The following is a 17,221-nucleotide window of genomic DNA, read 5'->3' as shown; positions in this document are numbered from 1 at the left end:
TTCTATTAAACAGAAAATGCATTTTCAGGGTGGGATAGCAATTTTATCCAATCAGGAGGATAGAGAACACAGTCAAGAGACAAGTGATGACAGTGGCAGAAAGAAACCAGCAGACACAATTTGAACTGGATCTACCTGAAAATTTATTTTCTGTTTATCAAAGATCTGGAGAGACAGAGAGACTCCTGTTACTGAACAAACACTCTAGTCTACCGCAATGATTACCACTACCTTCTCCAAAGTGTAACAACGCGAACCAACAGAGGAGGGCGCTCAAGGCCCGTCTATGGGCTGTGGCCCTGTGGTTGAGAAACCCTGTTGAACATGGCAGGCTGACTGAGAACTCACTTTCCTCAACAGTAAATCGGCAGGGTTCTCAAAGTGGGGTCCAAGGATCCCTAGGGGTCCTTGAGGAGGTTCAGCCAGGGAGTCCCCCAGCAAAATAGTGATAGTTGTGAATGTGACAGCCCTCTGGGGCTTTTGCCAGGGTTTCTGTGTGCCTAATTGCTTAGCAGGGTGCAGAGTTGGAGGTAATCAGGGGAAGGACAGACACCTGGCCACTGTCTCCCCACAGCCAGTATAATATACCTGTTGGCGAGGCACTGTGGTGGGCACTTGAAACTAGTGGCAAGCAAACTGACGCTGTGGGAAAGGCCAACCTAGGGCAAAGGCAAGAAGTAGTGCACCACCTACGTAGATGCACTGTGTCGCGACAGCGCTTAGCTAACAACACTGCAGAGCTCAAGACCCTGATGCTAGATAGGAAAGTGTAGAGGGCAGCGATTCAGGAGTCCCAAGTTTGTGTTGGTATTATTAATATATATATATATTTTTTTTAATGCTTAAACCTCCGTGTTTCCCCTTTATTTGTTGTGGCCTAGAGCTGGGCCATAACATGAATCAAATAGACCCTTACAGGTCGGTAACTCATTTGGTCCGATTTGTACACCCAGAGTTATGGGATACGTGGCCTAATGCATGCCAAACTGGTGGTCCTTGATATCATTGCTGACTGGCGGGCAGAAACGTCTTATCTCCATATTTTAACTTTTTAATTTTTTTTGTAAATTAAGGCCCTACTTGATCATACTACAGCGTCACACTAAAGCTTCAAAAGTAGCAGATCCGCAAGCTCGAAGTGACACGTTTCGAGCTTGTAGATCTGCTGCTTTTGCTACTTTTGAATTAGAATCCTGAAAAGTAACAGGTTTGGACGTGTGGGGTTTCCACCTGACAGATATTAAAATGTTTGAGAACCACTGCAGTGAATGACTGAGAGACTATATACTGCTGGATGAGCCACTAAACTCTCCTTCTGATGCCAAATATAATTACAGAGAAGGACTGAGAGTGTTACATACATCTTTACACCTCCAAAGGTTTTTGGCAATGCCCTGCTCATGTTGTCTTTAAAGTGAATACTTCCGCCACCGATAGGAATGATGCACTGAAGGTACACGCAGCACCATCTGAAAAATATAATGCAGCGTGTGTGTGTGTGTGTGCGTGCGTGCGCACTCCACTGTGATCCAGTAAAATGTCACTAAGGGATAGAATTGGATTTGTGAGGTTTTGACAGCCTTGAACAGGCAGTGAGAGAGAGAGAGGAAAACATAGACAAATGGGCCAAAACATTTCTTTTGGTCCTTGAAGGCCAGTGTGCTTTTACAGTGCTAAACAACCTCCATTTCTGTCCCTTCTAAAACATCAGAAGCCATTTGAGTGCAGTAGGGATATTGCTGTCATTGATGTATGTCAGCATCACCGAGGAGGAGAATTTGTTCCTGACCCAAAGTACTCCTCTCTATGTCAGACTGTGAAGTGATAGTAAATACTAGAAAAAGTGCTCCTCGGAGCACAGGTCTCCGCCAGGTCAGTTCACGTTATTGTGGCCTCCTGGTGGCGCTATAATAGGCCAATGTGAAAAGGGTGCCATTTATTCTTAGGCCTTTCACGGCAATCGGACACTGCATTCATGATTTGTTCCAAAAATGTGTTTTGCGAAGTTAGACCTGCTTGTGGCGCTATAAAAGGCCAATGTGAAATGGGTAGCATTTCTTCCTCGGCCTAGTGTGACTATGTGTGTGAAATTTGAAATTTCACGGAAATTGCTCATGATCGTTCATGATTTGAGACATTTTGTTCAAAACGGACCAATCTTGCAAACTTTGGAAGCCAACCTTAGCCAATCAGGATGGAATATGGGAAATCGGACAGATCCGGGTTGATCACATGACTATAGAGATACTGTGTACCAATTTGCATGACGTTTGGATAAAATCTGTAGGAGTAATGTAAAAAAATGGGTTTTGCACAAATCAGCCTCCTGGTGGCGCCCATGTGAAAAATTTGGGGCAGAGGTTCTGAATTGGTATCGAGGGAGTTTGTGTGCACAGTTTCGCAGCGAGCGGGCCAACGGTGCCGGAGATTAGCTGGTAACACACGGACAGGACACACACACACACGGACGGACGGACGGACGGACAGACAGGGGGTAAAACATACTCTCTCGCCATGCCTTTCGGCCTGGCGGAGACAATAAAGGGATACACAGGGAAATGGGGGAGAAAAGAAAAAGTGATTGAAGGAGAGAGAGTAGTAAGGGGACGTTACGTGTATATCTAGACTCTAGAGCATGCACATGATTGTGTTGTCTGTGTTTCTCTACCCCTCTGCTGTTTTCTCCCTCTTTCCTCAAACCCAGGTCCAGCTCATCAGTCAAACCAAAGACAAAAAAAAGAAAGAAGGACATGCCATCTCCGGTTTACTGTGTCTGTGGCCGCTTTTTTTAGGTGGGAGTCTATTCATTCCAATGGGAGAAGTGAACGTGAACACATCTTCTGAATGATTCTTTAGCCCCACATGGTCACCGAGCTAAATATTGGACCCGATCGCCACAAGCCACACAATATTCAGAACATTTTGACACTAAAATGCCTTTTTTCAGAGACACAGATCATTAGAAAATCAACTTCATTATCAGCCTTTCTCTGACCCAGCAACACACTCTCGCGAGACCATTTGTATGCCATTTGTGTCCAATTTCGGCTACAATTGGGATGGCCTATCTTTCTATATCCACCATCTTTGGTCAAACCTTCCATCATCCCTCAACTCCGCCTCACCATCCCATTGGTCCGCCAATCATCAGTCCACCAATCCTCTCCAATCACACAAATACAGCTGTGCACCTATCGCTGGCCCATTTCGCCATGTACAGAGAAACAGTGATGTGTTTCTGTTCAGACCTACAGTCCATGTCGTGTTCAATCCAGGCCACCACTTATTAAGTCCTATATACCTTGTTGTACGCTGAATTGCGAAAATAGCTGACAATGTGTCACACACTCATGCTGCGACATGTTGTGAGCTTGTAGATCTGCTATTTGTGGTATGCAGCACGATTCATATCCACACAAACCATGCGGGCATAAGTTGTCTGTGGTTGTGTTGCACTATAAATAGTTTCCTCACGTCTACGAAGGCTGCATGTATTATGTAAACGATTACTTTTGTACATATGTGTGTATTATTAGCAACAAGATAACAGCCATATCCCATGCACACTGTCTACCTGAGCGCCGGGCTCGTGATACAATGCAATTGGATCATAAAATGTAATTGGGATGAACAGCATACATTTACCAATTAATCAAACGATTAATCCAATTAATGGGGGAAAAAAAGATTGGCAACTAATTGTTTGAAACAGCCCCTAGATGTAATGAGCTGTTTGAGTAGCACTTGGGTATATGAGAGAGATGAGGAGAGACAGAAAGACAGATTAACGTTCCACTTAATGGATGTGAGGCCAATATGATTCTGCAGGTTCAGAGATAGACGAATAAAGACTCAACAATGAAGCATCCAACTGTGCTGCTGTCAATGAGATCAAGACAGAGAGAGAGAGAGAGAGACAGAGAGAGAGAGAGAGAGAGACAGAGAGAGACAGAGAGAGAGTGAGAGGGGGGAGAGGGAGAGAGCAAGAGAGAGAGAGTTTTTGATTGATTTAATACTTTATTAGTCAGAAATGTAAACAGCACGTGGTGCAGTCATACAAAGGCTAAAGACGTTTTTTCCATTGTGGTCCTATGTATTCAATTCATCAACATAGCATAAAAAATAACACAGTAATAATACATGTCATCATGTCATGTACAAAGGAGAAAAAGGAAAAACGGTAGCAGTGAATGACACCTCCTTGCTATGGGAATATACATTTTCCTCCCCTTGTGGTCTCCTGATAGATGATTTTTTTTCAGGCCAATTTTGAAAGAAGCCAGTGTGATTCACATCTTTTAATGGATGGTGTCGGGGCATTCCATGTTTTGGTGGCAGAGTAGCAGAATGAGAATTTTCAGAGAGAGAGAGAGAGAGAGAGAGAGAGAGAGAGAGAGGCAGGGGGGGGGCATACAGAGGACAGGCTCACCATATTTCACTCTTATCATCACAAACTATTAGTGTGTGTTGTAAGTCACGGACGAAAACATGACAGGATGATGAGCACGTTGCATCATGAGAGCCTCACAAGGAGACAAGAGATAAAACAACTTTGTACGCATTGAAGTGATTAAATAAGTCAAACGAAACAACATTGCTAGAAAAGTAACTTAATGATAAAAGCTTAGTATAGACGTTTAAAGTGTATTCTACTAACAGGTTAGAGCACTTGCACTTTGCATGGTATAAGGTCTCATCTCTCTCTCCTGCCAAATTGAAAACCAAGGTTAGTCAGACAGAATAATTGACGTTTTTTGGGGTCAAAGTAGTCAACAGTGACATAAGGTCACGCTCAAGTGCTCATTGTTTAGAGACAGGTGCGTCACTGCCTGTTCCAGGCCATCCAACTTGCATGATGGAGAGACACAACAACGGCCAGTTCTGCAGTGTAGAATCAAAGAGATTTCCAGAACAGTATTAGTTGACTTTGACTTTGAAGATCCTTGACTTTTTCAAGTCAAGGATCCCCAAATTGGTTAATGTATATGGCTGTGGACCCCAATCTGAAAAGGTTTTGTGCCACGGACCCCCAAAAGAGAAGATTTATGTACAAATAAAAAACTATTCAAACATTTACGATAAAAAAAAATTGCAGATGTGCAAGCTTGCAGCACGGCACTAAGTGACACGCTGAAATCTTGTAGATCTGCTATTTTTGAACAGCCAACATATACATGGATAAAGCGGTTAAGCCCCCTGGGGGTCCCCGGACCCCACATTGAGAACCAATGTTCTAGAACAGCGGTTTTCAACCAGTGGTCCGGGGACCACCAGTGGTCCTTGAGGGGGTTCCAGGGGGTCCCCAGCCAAATGAATAGTTAGGAACCAAATTGACCCTTATATGTGTCTGTAACTCTGAGAGTGTACAAATGGAACCAAATGGACCCTAACGGTCCGGTTCCATTTGTACACTCTCAGAGTTAAATGAACACTAACCTCGCATCACCAGTCTTTTCACCTCGGAGGAAAGCCTGGTGTCTGTTACTAAAGACCCATATGATCCGGTCTAGGCCACGCCTACTGGGAAAAAAAAGAAAAAAGAATCCTGTTTCCGGATTCTGCCAATCCGGTTTTGCGGTGCCGCTTTGTTTTGGTTCCCCAATCCCTATTTAAATGGAATAGAATTTCCCCGTGGGATAATACAGACGCTAAATAGTCTCCGGATAGTGCACGCACATTTACATTTTAAAAAATAAGCGAAACTATGCCGCATCAACGATTTTATTATCGGACCTATTTTGGGGTGAGACGTGTTTCCGGTTCTGCCCATCCGGCCACTTTTTATTTTTTTAACTTCTGCTACCGACCGGATCATATACCCGAAAAGGAATGGTGCCCAGGCTAAATGAACACTAATGATGGTGATACAGTGTAGATTAAGACACCCAAGAAATCAAAATGGTTGAGTCCCTGGCATATCTTTTCAAATGGGGGTCCGTGGGCTAATATGTGTCAATTTGGGGGTCCGTGACGCGGAAAAGGTTGAAAACCACTGTTCTAGAAGACTGTCAGACATTTCACCTCCAAAGTGCGCAATATCAACCCACGGTTGTCCTTCAGAAAGTCCATTACAGTCAGACTGACACGCCGGGACACTTCAGTGACAGGAATAAGTGCGGTGAGACGGTCAGCTACTTTATCCGTTAAAGTCCTTGTGGAGGTCGTTCTTTTAATACTCAGCCTTTCTCCTCATCATTAAGTGGCTCAGTAGAGTTCTGACAGAAAGAGACCTGGTGACATAAAAAGACAGCAAAATGAGAAAGAGGGACTATGGAGAATGTGTTATGAGGGGGAAGGGATTTGAAGAAGCCCAAACTGGAGCCGTTACATGTCCTTTTCTCTCAGGGCCCTATTCGGATGAAATGCGTTGGGGGTGGCGTGTGCTGCTTTAATTTTCATGGTTAAAGGGATAGTTCACCCCCTTTCTATCGAATCGAAAATTTCTATCGATTGGTCACCCCATGGAGACTTGAATTCATGGATATTGTTTTGTTTGTGTCGCATTCCTAAGCCAATAATGTGATGACCGGCAGCGGTTCCGGTAGGAGACACAAAGAGTCGCCTTTTGTCTCCTGCCTACCGATCCGCTGGTCAACCAATTATTGGCTTAGGAATGCGACCAAAACAAAACAAATATCCATGAATTCAAGTCTCCATGGGGTGACTAATTGATAGGAAAAAAAACGATCCCTTTAAGCAGCACGTTTACTGGGCTCAAAGCAAGAAGCTGGCTGTCACCATTTGACGACATTCACTTCCTGACTATTTGACTTCCATAATGAAGGAATTAGCCATCCTTATTGCCAATATTACACCTGAGGGGGAACTCAATTCCTCACGTTGTTGCAGGGGAATGCATGTTAAAAGGCTGTTAACAAAGCCACTGCTGTGTTGATACAAACATCCTCATGTTAGAATACCCTGCGGCCTTCACAATATATATGAACTGACACTTCAAAGAGACGGGGTTGTTGTCATCGCCAAGCTGCTGCATGCCGTACTGGACTGAGGAACTGCGTCTAGCCCATTAACCCATTAAGACAGGGAACGCATCAGTGTCATTTTAAGATTTTTATTGGCTTGTCAAAAATAGCAGATATACAAGCTCATAGCGCGGCACCGGGTGTTAAATCGTGGAAGATTTATGCAAATCTTTGAGTATTTTAAAGCACATTTTTTAAACTCAAATCTTTGCTTCTGGGGGTCCCTGGGACAACATATTTTGAGATGGGGGTCCGCGGCCAAATACATATAATTTTGGGGGTTGATGTGAAAGAAAGTTTGAGAAACACTGATGTTACAGCAAAATACTTTTTTTTTAAAAACTGTTAGGATTTAGAAGACTTTTGAAGACTCCCCAGAAGCAAAGATTTGAGTTAAAAATGTTCACTTTAAAAATATATATATATTTAAAAATAGCCAAAGAAACCTTAAAATGACAGGGGATGCGTTCCCGGTCTTAATGGGTTAAGACCTGAGACAGATTCTACAAATGCCTTCTAAAGCAGCAGTTCTCACGCTTTCAAGATAAGAAAAAATACGTAAAAAAAACAAAACAGATTTACAAGCTCGTGGCGCGCAGCAAGCTTGTATATATCTGCTGTTTTTGAATAGCCCAACGTATATGTTACAGGGAAAATGGCATTCCAGGGAAATTGAAAGGGGTACGCTTGTTTTCATGCCCCTCATGCAATTCTGTAGAATCAACGCTAGAGGGCAATGCAAGCCAGACATGAGCCCCACACCACACACGCACGCATGCACAAACCAGCACGCACACACGCATGCGCACACGCGCGCGTGTACACACACATACACACACACACACACACACACACACACACACACACACACACACACACACACTCTCCAGGGGGCGGGCCTGGCGGGCTATGTTAGTGCAGTGAGTGGCACTTGGGGCAAACGCAGTCCCCACACAACATCATTTACGATTCTGTGCCTATCGGTACATAACTCGGACGGCGCTTAAGTCGACTAGCAGACCTTGAGGCCGAGGAGTCGCGCCCGAGCGCCTCCAGGCGCGAGTGCCCGCGACGACCGGCCTTCCGTCATGGTCCAAAACTATACTTTATCAGCGAAAAAAAAGTAGTCCGCGGTTGTTTGAAAAAGTAATGTCCCAAGCTGGAGTCAAACCCCAGCTCCCAGTGGTAGTGGGTGGGGAGTCCAATGATTATCGAAGTGCGCCACTGAGGCTTGTACTAGTGGTGCAAAGTAACAAAGTAGATTTACTCAAGTACAATTTTGAGGTATTCGTACTTTACTTGAGTATTTCTCTCATATTATCCATTTTATTTTCAGCGTTCCCCTAGCGTAGCTTCCTGGTTAGTATGTTGTTGTTGTGGTCGTCGTCCTCGCATCAAAGCCCCGCCTCGCAGCACCGCCCCGTGCCTATAAAACAAGCGCTCCCCTGTCAATTTCCCTGGAATGCCATTTTCCCTGTGACATATATACAAATCTAAAATGACACGGATGCTTTCCAGGTTTTAATGGGCTAGAGATCAGCATATCTATCTAACAGCGGACAATGCTCATTAGCTCATTTTAATTAGCTCACATGCCATTGAAGAATTTTTTAATTAAAAATATGATCAGAGCTCGGCGTAAATAATGAAAAAAAAAAAAGATTCACTGTTTGCTGTCGTGTGCATGCACACTCCACGAGGTTGTATCCAATTTGACTGAATTAATTAGCTCGTAAGTCATGGACTGGATGCTAATTTAGGTACATCGCGCCGCGACAGTGTTCGCTGTCGATTTTGCATTACTCTGTTTTATGTGTCTGTATATCACGGTGGGAAAGTAGTTGTTTATCTCTATAAGCCAGTCAAAACTAGTGCCTGGGTCTATAGGGTACTTCAGACACCAAAGATATTTAAAATATGGCACAAGAGCTAGTATGGTGATTCTTTGTCACACAAACTACCTTCTGTGCTCTGCGTTATTATAAGACATCTACTGGAGGTGAGGAGGCTCTTATGAAACATGAGTGCTTTGCCAAGCAGGTGATTGCATTTTCCCAGCAGCATGATGGATATCTGTCCTTCTTAGGATATTCAAGGAGAGACAGTCTGTGATTATGAGAAAGTCAGAGGCCTGCCTACTACTGTGTATAGAGCTAAGGGGGAGACGAGTCGGAGGATTTTCTGCATTTCATCGATCAGACAACCAAACGCGTCTCGACAGAAAGCTGCTTCTGTGAAGTATAATGTTCTATTTTGTATTTGCACCGGGTGTTAAATCGTGGAAGATTTATGCAAATCTTTGAGTATTTTAAAGCACATTTTTTAGCAGCGGATGCAGCGGATGAATGTTTTTCCAGTAGGGAATGCGACGGCTCAGTAAATCCCACTGTTCGGTTCATATACCTTCGGATTTTGGGTCACTTGAATCTTTGTGCAGCACTTTGGTAACCCCTCTGTCGGGTGGAAACCTCACACGTCCCAAACTCAGTGGTGTAAAGTAGCTAAGTACATCTACTCAAGTACTGTACTTAAGTACAATTTTGAGGTACTTTTAGTGTACTGGAGTATTTCCAATTGTCTATACTTTTACTTCTACTCCGCTACATCTCAGAGGCAAATATTGCACTTTTACTCCACTACAATTATTTGAAAACTTTAGTTACTAGTTACTTCGTAGATATAAATTATATCGCGACGCGACACGTTGTGAGCTTGCAGATCTGCTATTTTCAAACATTTTAGTACTTTTACTTTTGGTACTTTAAGTGCATTTTGATACCAATACTTTTGTACTTTTACTCCAAGCAAATTTTGATTTCTGAACTTTTACTTGTAACAGGGTACTTCTACATTGCAGTATTGATACTTTTACTTAAGTAAAACATTTGAGTGTTTTAGAGCTTGCAGATGCTTTTGTGTGAGGCTGTAGTATGATCAAGCAGGCCGTTAATCTGCGAAAAAACACAAAATGTTAAAATATGGAGATAAGAGGTTTCTGCCCGACAGCAGCGATATACTTTAAATAAAGTGGATTGAGCTGGATTACTTGTATTATACCTCGTTGTCATCATGTCGGACATTATTAGCACACTCTGGCAGAGTGTGCCACAACGACGTTTCACTGCACACACCCTTGTATGAGGATGTGGACAATAAAACGGTCTTGAATCTCGAAAGAGAATAGGAACCACTTAGCTAACCAGGTCAATGTGGAAATCAATATTTTTAAAATGCAAAATTGCGCTGTGTTTATTTCTATATGACTATGTCAGACAATAATTCCAGAACTTTCCACCATTGGAATCTGAACAGCCCCACTGCTCTCTGATGCAGAGTAGAGATAAGGAAATGCCAACATTGACCACGGTCACAGAGAAATCCACTTTAAACTTCTACAGCCTATGGTGCTAAACTCTATTGGCTCTCACCCCCCGTCTGAAATCAATTATAGAACACATTTACCAAAAACCCTAAAGAAAAGAGGGGACTGATGAGTAGTGAAAATGATCTAACTCTCTTTCTCCCCACCGCTATGGATCACACTGTTAATGTGGTGATTTATTGCGCTTTTTATTCTACATTCATCACCAATACAAATATGACTCAAAGGACAACATAACAGGGGCCTGATCGTTTATCAATACACAAAGAGGTTTCCATGTTAATAACTTAATAACATGTCTTTATTAAATGTGTTTGTCGCACAAAGACATTTAACCCATTACAACCGGGAAAGCATCTGTGTAATTTTTTTTTTTTTAGCTACTGTATATAGGTTTTTCAGAAAACTTGTATAGACCAATTATTTGTTTACCAACATTGAGACTGGATCCACAGGTGATTGTTTAATGCAATCAATTCTCAACCTGTTGTTTCGGGGTACGCTGGTTTCAGCGCATCCCAACCCCCGCTTGTGTGTTGGCTAGTGAGGCGCGTCCTAGCGAGACCTGACAGAATGGGTTTCATTTGGAGCCAGAGTGACGTTTGCAGCCAGTGTGACGTCTCTGTTAAGGGGTCTATACAACGTAGGTTCAGGAGTGGAGACCACCCTCTGCTTATCACAGCCACTCCCTGTCCTCAATCGCTTCCCCATCTACCACACCTACCTTCACCCATTAGCCACTCCCCATTCATAAGCACCCCTATCCACTACACCTGCCTCCACTCACCTCAGCCAATCCTTGTTGCAATCACCACAGTATAAATACACCTGCGATCTCTCTCTTGACTTGTTTGTTCTGCTCCACAACAGACCAAAAATGGGTTGTGAGCACTGCGCTTGTAGATCGTCTCTTTCTGCCATTCATTGCCTTCAAGTTCGTCCTCCTCCGCCCCAACCTCCTCCTTCCCCCTCGATTCTCGGCCTTCTTTCTTCTGTCTCTACTTCTCAAGGAATCCAGGGGGGGGGACAGTGACGGAGCATACCCGAGCGCTCCCCGAGTAGAGCAACGTCAGCTCCCGAGACTACTCCCCAAAACCCTCAGTCTTGCCCCACCTTGGGTTCCTCATCCCGTTCCACATTCATCTAATTTTGTTTCAATAAATCGTTAAACTTAAGTAGAGGTATGGTCTCTTACTAGTGAAATAGCAGACGCACAAGCTCACAGCGTGTCACTTTAAATAAATCTTGAAAGTGTTTTAAAAATATTGAATAATTTTGAGTTTGGACTCTTCTCTTCTGGGGTAATCCCTGGCACAAAACATTTTCAAATGGGGGGGGGGGGGTCCGCGGCCAAATACAAATCATTTTGGGGGTCCTTGGCAGGAAAAGGTTTTTCATAAATATTTAAAAAAATCGAATTTCCATAAAAAATATAACGCTTAAGTAGTGAATAGCAGATCCACAAGCTCACAACGAAGCGACGTGTTGTGAGCTTGTAGATCTGGTATTTTCACTAGTTTGGTTCCTGGGCAAAAGTAAATTTTTTCTTTTCGGTCTTGAGCTAAAACGTTTGGGAACCACTGTTCTAGCTCCCTGGTCTAGCACCTTAATTGTAACTTTGACGTACAGTAGCCTACTTATACTGTATATATCTACTCTACGTTTACAAGTTTCATAATCTCTTCTCGTTAAAAAAAGGAAACGGTGACAACGTACAGTAGATATGAAGTTAGGTTCAGGGTAAGAACATAGAAATAATTACAGCAACATAACGTGCCAGAGCCTCTCCTCTCCCCCATTCCTGGCAGAGTAGTTTCGGACAAGCGTATTGAGTGGCCCTGTCTTTCCCTATTTAGGACTGACCGTGGGTAGCTACCTGGGACGTAAGTCGGGGCTTGATCAACCCTGGCTGGGTCACCTGGGCGAGGGTGTATGTTGCGAGACCCGAAACATCCTATGACTCCAGGCTACAACACTGATGATACGTCCCAGGTGCATCCATGTGATGTTTTTTCGTTATGACAGCATTAATTGCTTCAAAACTCGCTGTACTGTGAATTGCTATCCAACCAGCTCAGAACATTATCTGCTCTGCCGCAGGCTATTTTGGAGAAAAGAGAGAAGAAGTGTAACCTACTTTCACTGTCTTTTTGTGACACAAACAAAATGCTGCTTGGGCCAGATCTGTGAAAACCTGCATTTAGTCTTTGAAAAAAATCCAAAGATGGCGCTCTCTCCACAAGCCTTTGACTTATTACGGAGGGGCAGTAGTGGAACAAGTATTCACATTGTTTACTTCAGTAAAAGTATCAATACCACAATGTAGAAATACTTTACAATGTAAAAGTACTTTACTAAATACTTTAGTAAAGTACAAAAGTATTGGCATCAAAATACACTTAAAGTACCACCAGTACTCATTATGCAGAATGCCGAAATATATATAGAGTGGTTAATTTATGTTTAGTGATAAAATCTAAATCTAAAAAGTAACGTAAAGTTAAAGAGTAAAAGTACAATATTTTCCTCAGAGATGTAGAGCGGAGTAGAAGTAAAAGCATTGAAAATTGGAAATACTCCACTAAAGTTAAGTACAGTAGTTGAGTAAATGTACCACCACTGCGGAGAGGGGTCTAAAACAAAGAAATGTTTTTTATTTCAGATGAATAAAAGAAAAATGGTACAGCTTGGATTTTCTCCGATGTCAGCCATGATCCTCGAGGCTGATGAATGAAGAGAGAAACATCTCATAACTAATTATTTATCTTCCTCCCAGAGCTTTTATGTGTCTTCAGGGTGAAAATAACTCACAGGCCTCCAGTCTCTGGCCAAGTAGTAAATGAAGGAGCCTCTCTTTCTACTTCAGAACCTCCACAAAGTTTCTAGAGAGTCGGATGATTTTGGTAAACTGTGTGGCAATATCATTAAATCAGAAAGGATCTCTTCACCTATTTCAACCATATCTTCACATCGTCTCTGTTGGGTGGAAACCTCACACGTCCAAAACTGTTACTTTTCAGGATTCAACTATAAAAGTAACAGATCTACAAGCTCGAAACAAGCCTGTGGACCTGCCACTTTTTATGCTTTTTTAAATACCTTTTCCATCTTCAAATCCTACAATGCCATAAAAACAGTGTGAAATTCCATTTTGTTACTAGCGTGGTAGTTCCGGGAAAACAAGAAAACCGGTACATTTCCGTTTCCGTTTTCCGGTCGTATGACGTCATTTTTGTGGGGAAAGACACCCCTGTCCTCTTTCAATAGAAAATATGTTTATAAAAGGCTTTCGGGGGTGAAATTCATGGAATGGGTGTTGTGAAGCATTTGCCACTCACAAAAGATGTAAAATGTAACTTTAGTTTTTTTGAAAAAGTTACCTAGTATTACTTTAAGTAGGGTATGTTTCTGTGGCTTCTACTGGTTCTACCGAGTGAAGAACTGCCCTCGATGCGGTTGCAGCCAATAGGAGTAGTTTAGTTGTGATGCATATAGGCCAAATAAGGAATATTAGTAAGATATTTATATGTTCTGGTGAGACAAAAATATATACTGTCAAAATAGTCTATATAGCTTCACTTCAAATTTTGTCACACACACGTTCAATCCTGCTTCCCGTTCCCATCTATGTTTTATGTCTTTTCTATTTCAGCCCTTTAGGTTTGTAGATGACAAATAAATGATGATCTTTGAGAAGTTATTTCAGTATTGTACAGCAATTTTTATTTGCGTATTTTCAAATGCTGTGAATCCGATGAGCTCCTATGATAGGCCTCTCGTTCTGCAGGCCTGGAGGCTCATGGACGTTTAGTGGTACTGCTGGCCCAGAGCGGAGCACACCACCAACAAGAACTTCTGCCAGGCTGCCTGCATTTCAGGAGTGAAGGTTTGGATGCCCAGCTTGCCGGCAATGACAATGGAGAGACAGTCAGAAAACAGCTGTGGGGCAGAGAATTAACACTGTTAGATACCATTACCTGGGCTGGAGCTGAATTTTAAATCAATTTTTAGACCTGAGGCCGATTCTAAAAACGCCTTCTAAATCCTAACAGTTTTCAAATAAAATAAGAAAATAGAACAAAATCTAAAATGACACAGATGCTGTCACGGATAGGTTAAATTGGTCTAAATGGGTTAAGAAAATACAGAAAAGTCATCTTTAGCAGATAAATTAACATTACTTCTAAGGTTGAGTATCAATAAATGCATGCCCTGTTTGGCCATTTATTTTATTATTTGTTCTATTTTATTTGTTATGGTTTAACTTAATTGCTTGCTATGTATCTTTGTTTTGATGAAAGGTGCTATGTTAATAAAGTTATAGACTAGAATAAATGCCATTGGTATTTCTATTGGTATTATTCCTATGTTATGTGTCATGTGTATTTAAAACACTGCTGTATTTTTGTTTTGAAAAAAAGGTGCTACATTAATAAAGTCTGTATTAGTTCTTATTATAAAACTTACCCTGAAGTTGTCGGGGTCGACGTGCAGCTTCTCGGAGTGCAGAGTACTCAACTCCTTATACGTGTCCTTGATGTTGTCCATGTTCTGCATAGCTCTGTCCAGACCGTGCACAATCTTGGTACCGTGGGCTGCGATCATTGGGTTAAGGATGATGTCCTGTGCGCTGTACAAGTTACCAAAGGCACCGAAGTACCGCAGGCACCAGGGGTACACGATCAGACACCTGGGGAAACACATAATGATTACGTTGACATTTTAGTGCAGGGAATGATCAGACAAAATGTTAAACATAATAACTGATTAAGATCTGATTTTGTTAGAGAGGAACTCCATACCTGCTCAGAGCCTCGGGTCCGACTTCTTCATATTTCAGATTGGTGAAGATATATTGAATTAAAGTGCGTTCATCATCTGTCCAGTCAACCATGGTTGCTTCTTGGTGATTTCCTTCAGTCTCAGAAGAAATGCAGGTCTACTGTTCAGTAACTATAGAGCCCTTCAGCTCTATATATACCTGAAATGTCCTCGGCCTTAAAACGAGAAGACAGGTTTTGATAGGTTGGAGATGAAAGGTCTCAGATTAGTCCCTGCATTTCTAGAAGCTTCAAGTAGTTTTTAGAATATTTATTTTGGTCTACATCCATCACTCTAAGTACACTGTGGACTGTTGATCTTCTGATAATTTACAGGACAGATAAGTTTCCAATAATTAGTCAAGTTATATCGGCATACATCGGCTTACTTGGACTCAGAGTTAAGCCTGTTTTTATATCGTACTTTAATCTTTAATGATTTGACAGGTCTGGTAACTAATTTATGCAATGATTTAATGTGTCATCGGGGCAAAGACAACTGTGGCCTCCTGCAATAGCTTATATTGCACTGTAGTAGCTTTCTGCAGGCCTATTAGTCAAAACTACAAAGCAGACATACTGTACATGTTTCGTTTTTTTAAAACCCTATTTAATGGGAAATTGGATTATTTGGCTTTTTATATATATATTTTTTTGGCAGTACATTTTTTCAAATAGGCAGTTTTTTTCACAACAGTTGCACAGTGTTTCCACAGCACTGTATTACTATATATAGAAACATACCGGTACACTATTCATACACTGTGTTATCTCCAGCAGCATATGTCCCACACCCCCTACCTTAAATGAACCCAAACTGTACATCAATATTAAGAAAAGAGAGATATTGCCTACAAATACTAAAAATGGTTACTTATAAGTAATTTAAAGCTATTAGTTGATGATGCGATAATAATTAACATATCACTTATATTCATTTGTATTAGGGATGAAATGATTCATGAAATAAACGTTTTAAATGTTCTGCCTCAAGGCTGGCATTTTACTGTCGTTATGCATGTCTAAACATACTGCACGCCTGCATGCTCTGTGGAACATCAGGCGGTGGAGTGCACGGACAATAATTATAGTGACACACAGATGTGCTGTATGTAGATGCATGTGTGTAGCTGACGGCATGAGCTGAGCGAGGCAGGAATAGAGCAGAGATAACACAATGGTATATTAATGAAGGTAAAGTGAGGTCAATTATGAAATGACCTTCAGAAGAATATGAAACCATTTCACATGCATACATTGCCACATAGTTGGCAAGTTTGAATTGGACCCCCTGGGACTTGAACCAGGGACCTTTGTATCTACCCCATAATAATACCAATTGTTTTGATAGTATATTGTTTAGACTGACGCTAGGTTTTTGGTTCTTCTGTGATATAGTTTCCTGAGGCACTACACTGTCTCTTTGCATTCTATGTACTGTATATGTGATAACCTTGCTTATTGCTAATTGCCTAAATAATTGTTATTTTTAATATCTGTGTGTGTGCGTATGCATATGTTGCTTATTTGTTTTCCTGCAGTACCAATGACATCATCGATGGAGATTCCAAGCTAATAGAAACTATAGCCAGTTTGTTTATAATGTGTGAAGATACACACGGCAAGGCCGGAATGGAGCAGAGATATAACACACAATGCTGTCAAACCAGTATGAAGCTATCCATGAAATCTATGAAGAGGTTTAATCTTACACAGTTTAAACACAATCTTACACAGTATAGTGAGGGTCTCCGCTTCATCTCTCACTCTCAGCTAAGGGGTCCTTGGCCTGAAAAACTGTGAAGACCCTTGGTATAGCGCATAAAGCCCAGAGGCATTAGACGCAGTGAATGCAAAATAAACATGTTTTATTAAGCGCCTCCATTTTTACCAGGCCAAAGTCAGACCTATCTATACATACTGTACTGTACTACACTCTGCATTGCCCTTCGTGCACATCCAACTGTATGACAGAAAGCCAATGGAGCAAAGATTCCATTTTAATATTGTGCATTACTGCATGATAATGCACTTTA

At 41.9% G+C, this 17,221-nt stretch overlaps 1 protein-coding gene across 1 annotated transcript; it reads right to left on the bottom strand.

Annotated features, from left to right (window-relative positions):
• Nucleotides 1–14,172: 14,172 nt before the first annotated feature.
• On the bottom strand, nucleotides 14,173–15,259 carry LOC308075479 (hemoglobin subunit beta-2-like; the record flags this gene model as incomplete). Its single annotated transcript, XM_080415386.1, has 3 exons — nucleotides 14,173–14,304; nucleotides 14,833–15,055; nucleotides 15,168–15,259. The coding sequence occupies 3 exons, from the start codon at nucleotides 15,257–15,259 to the stop codon at nucleotides 14,173–14,175; spliced, it is 447 nt and encodes a 148-aa protein (XP_080271512.1).
• Between the last annotated feature and the right edge of the window lie 1,962 nt (nucleotides 15,260–17,221).

This window comes from Gymnoscopelus braueri, assembly GCF_963280865.1.
Source record: "Gymnoscopelus braueri genome assembly, chromosome: 20".
Taxonomy (NCBI): domain Eukaryota; kingdom Metazoa; phylum Chordata; class Actinopteri; order Myctophiformes; family Myctophidae; genus Gymnoscopelus; species Gymnoscopelus braueri.
The sequence above is the reverse complement of the archived record's forward strand: the minus strand, read 5'-3'. Positions and strand labels throughout refer to the sequence as shown.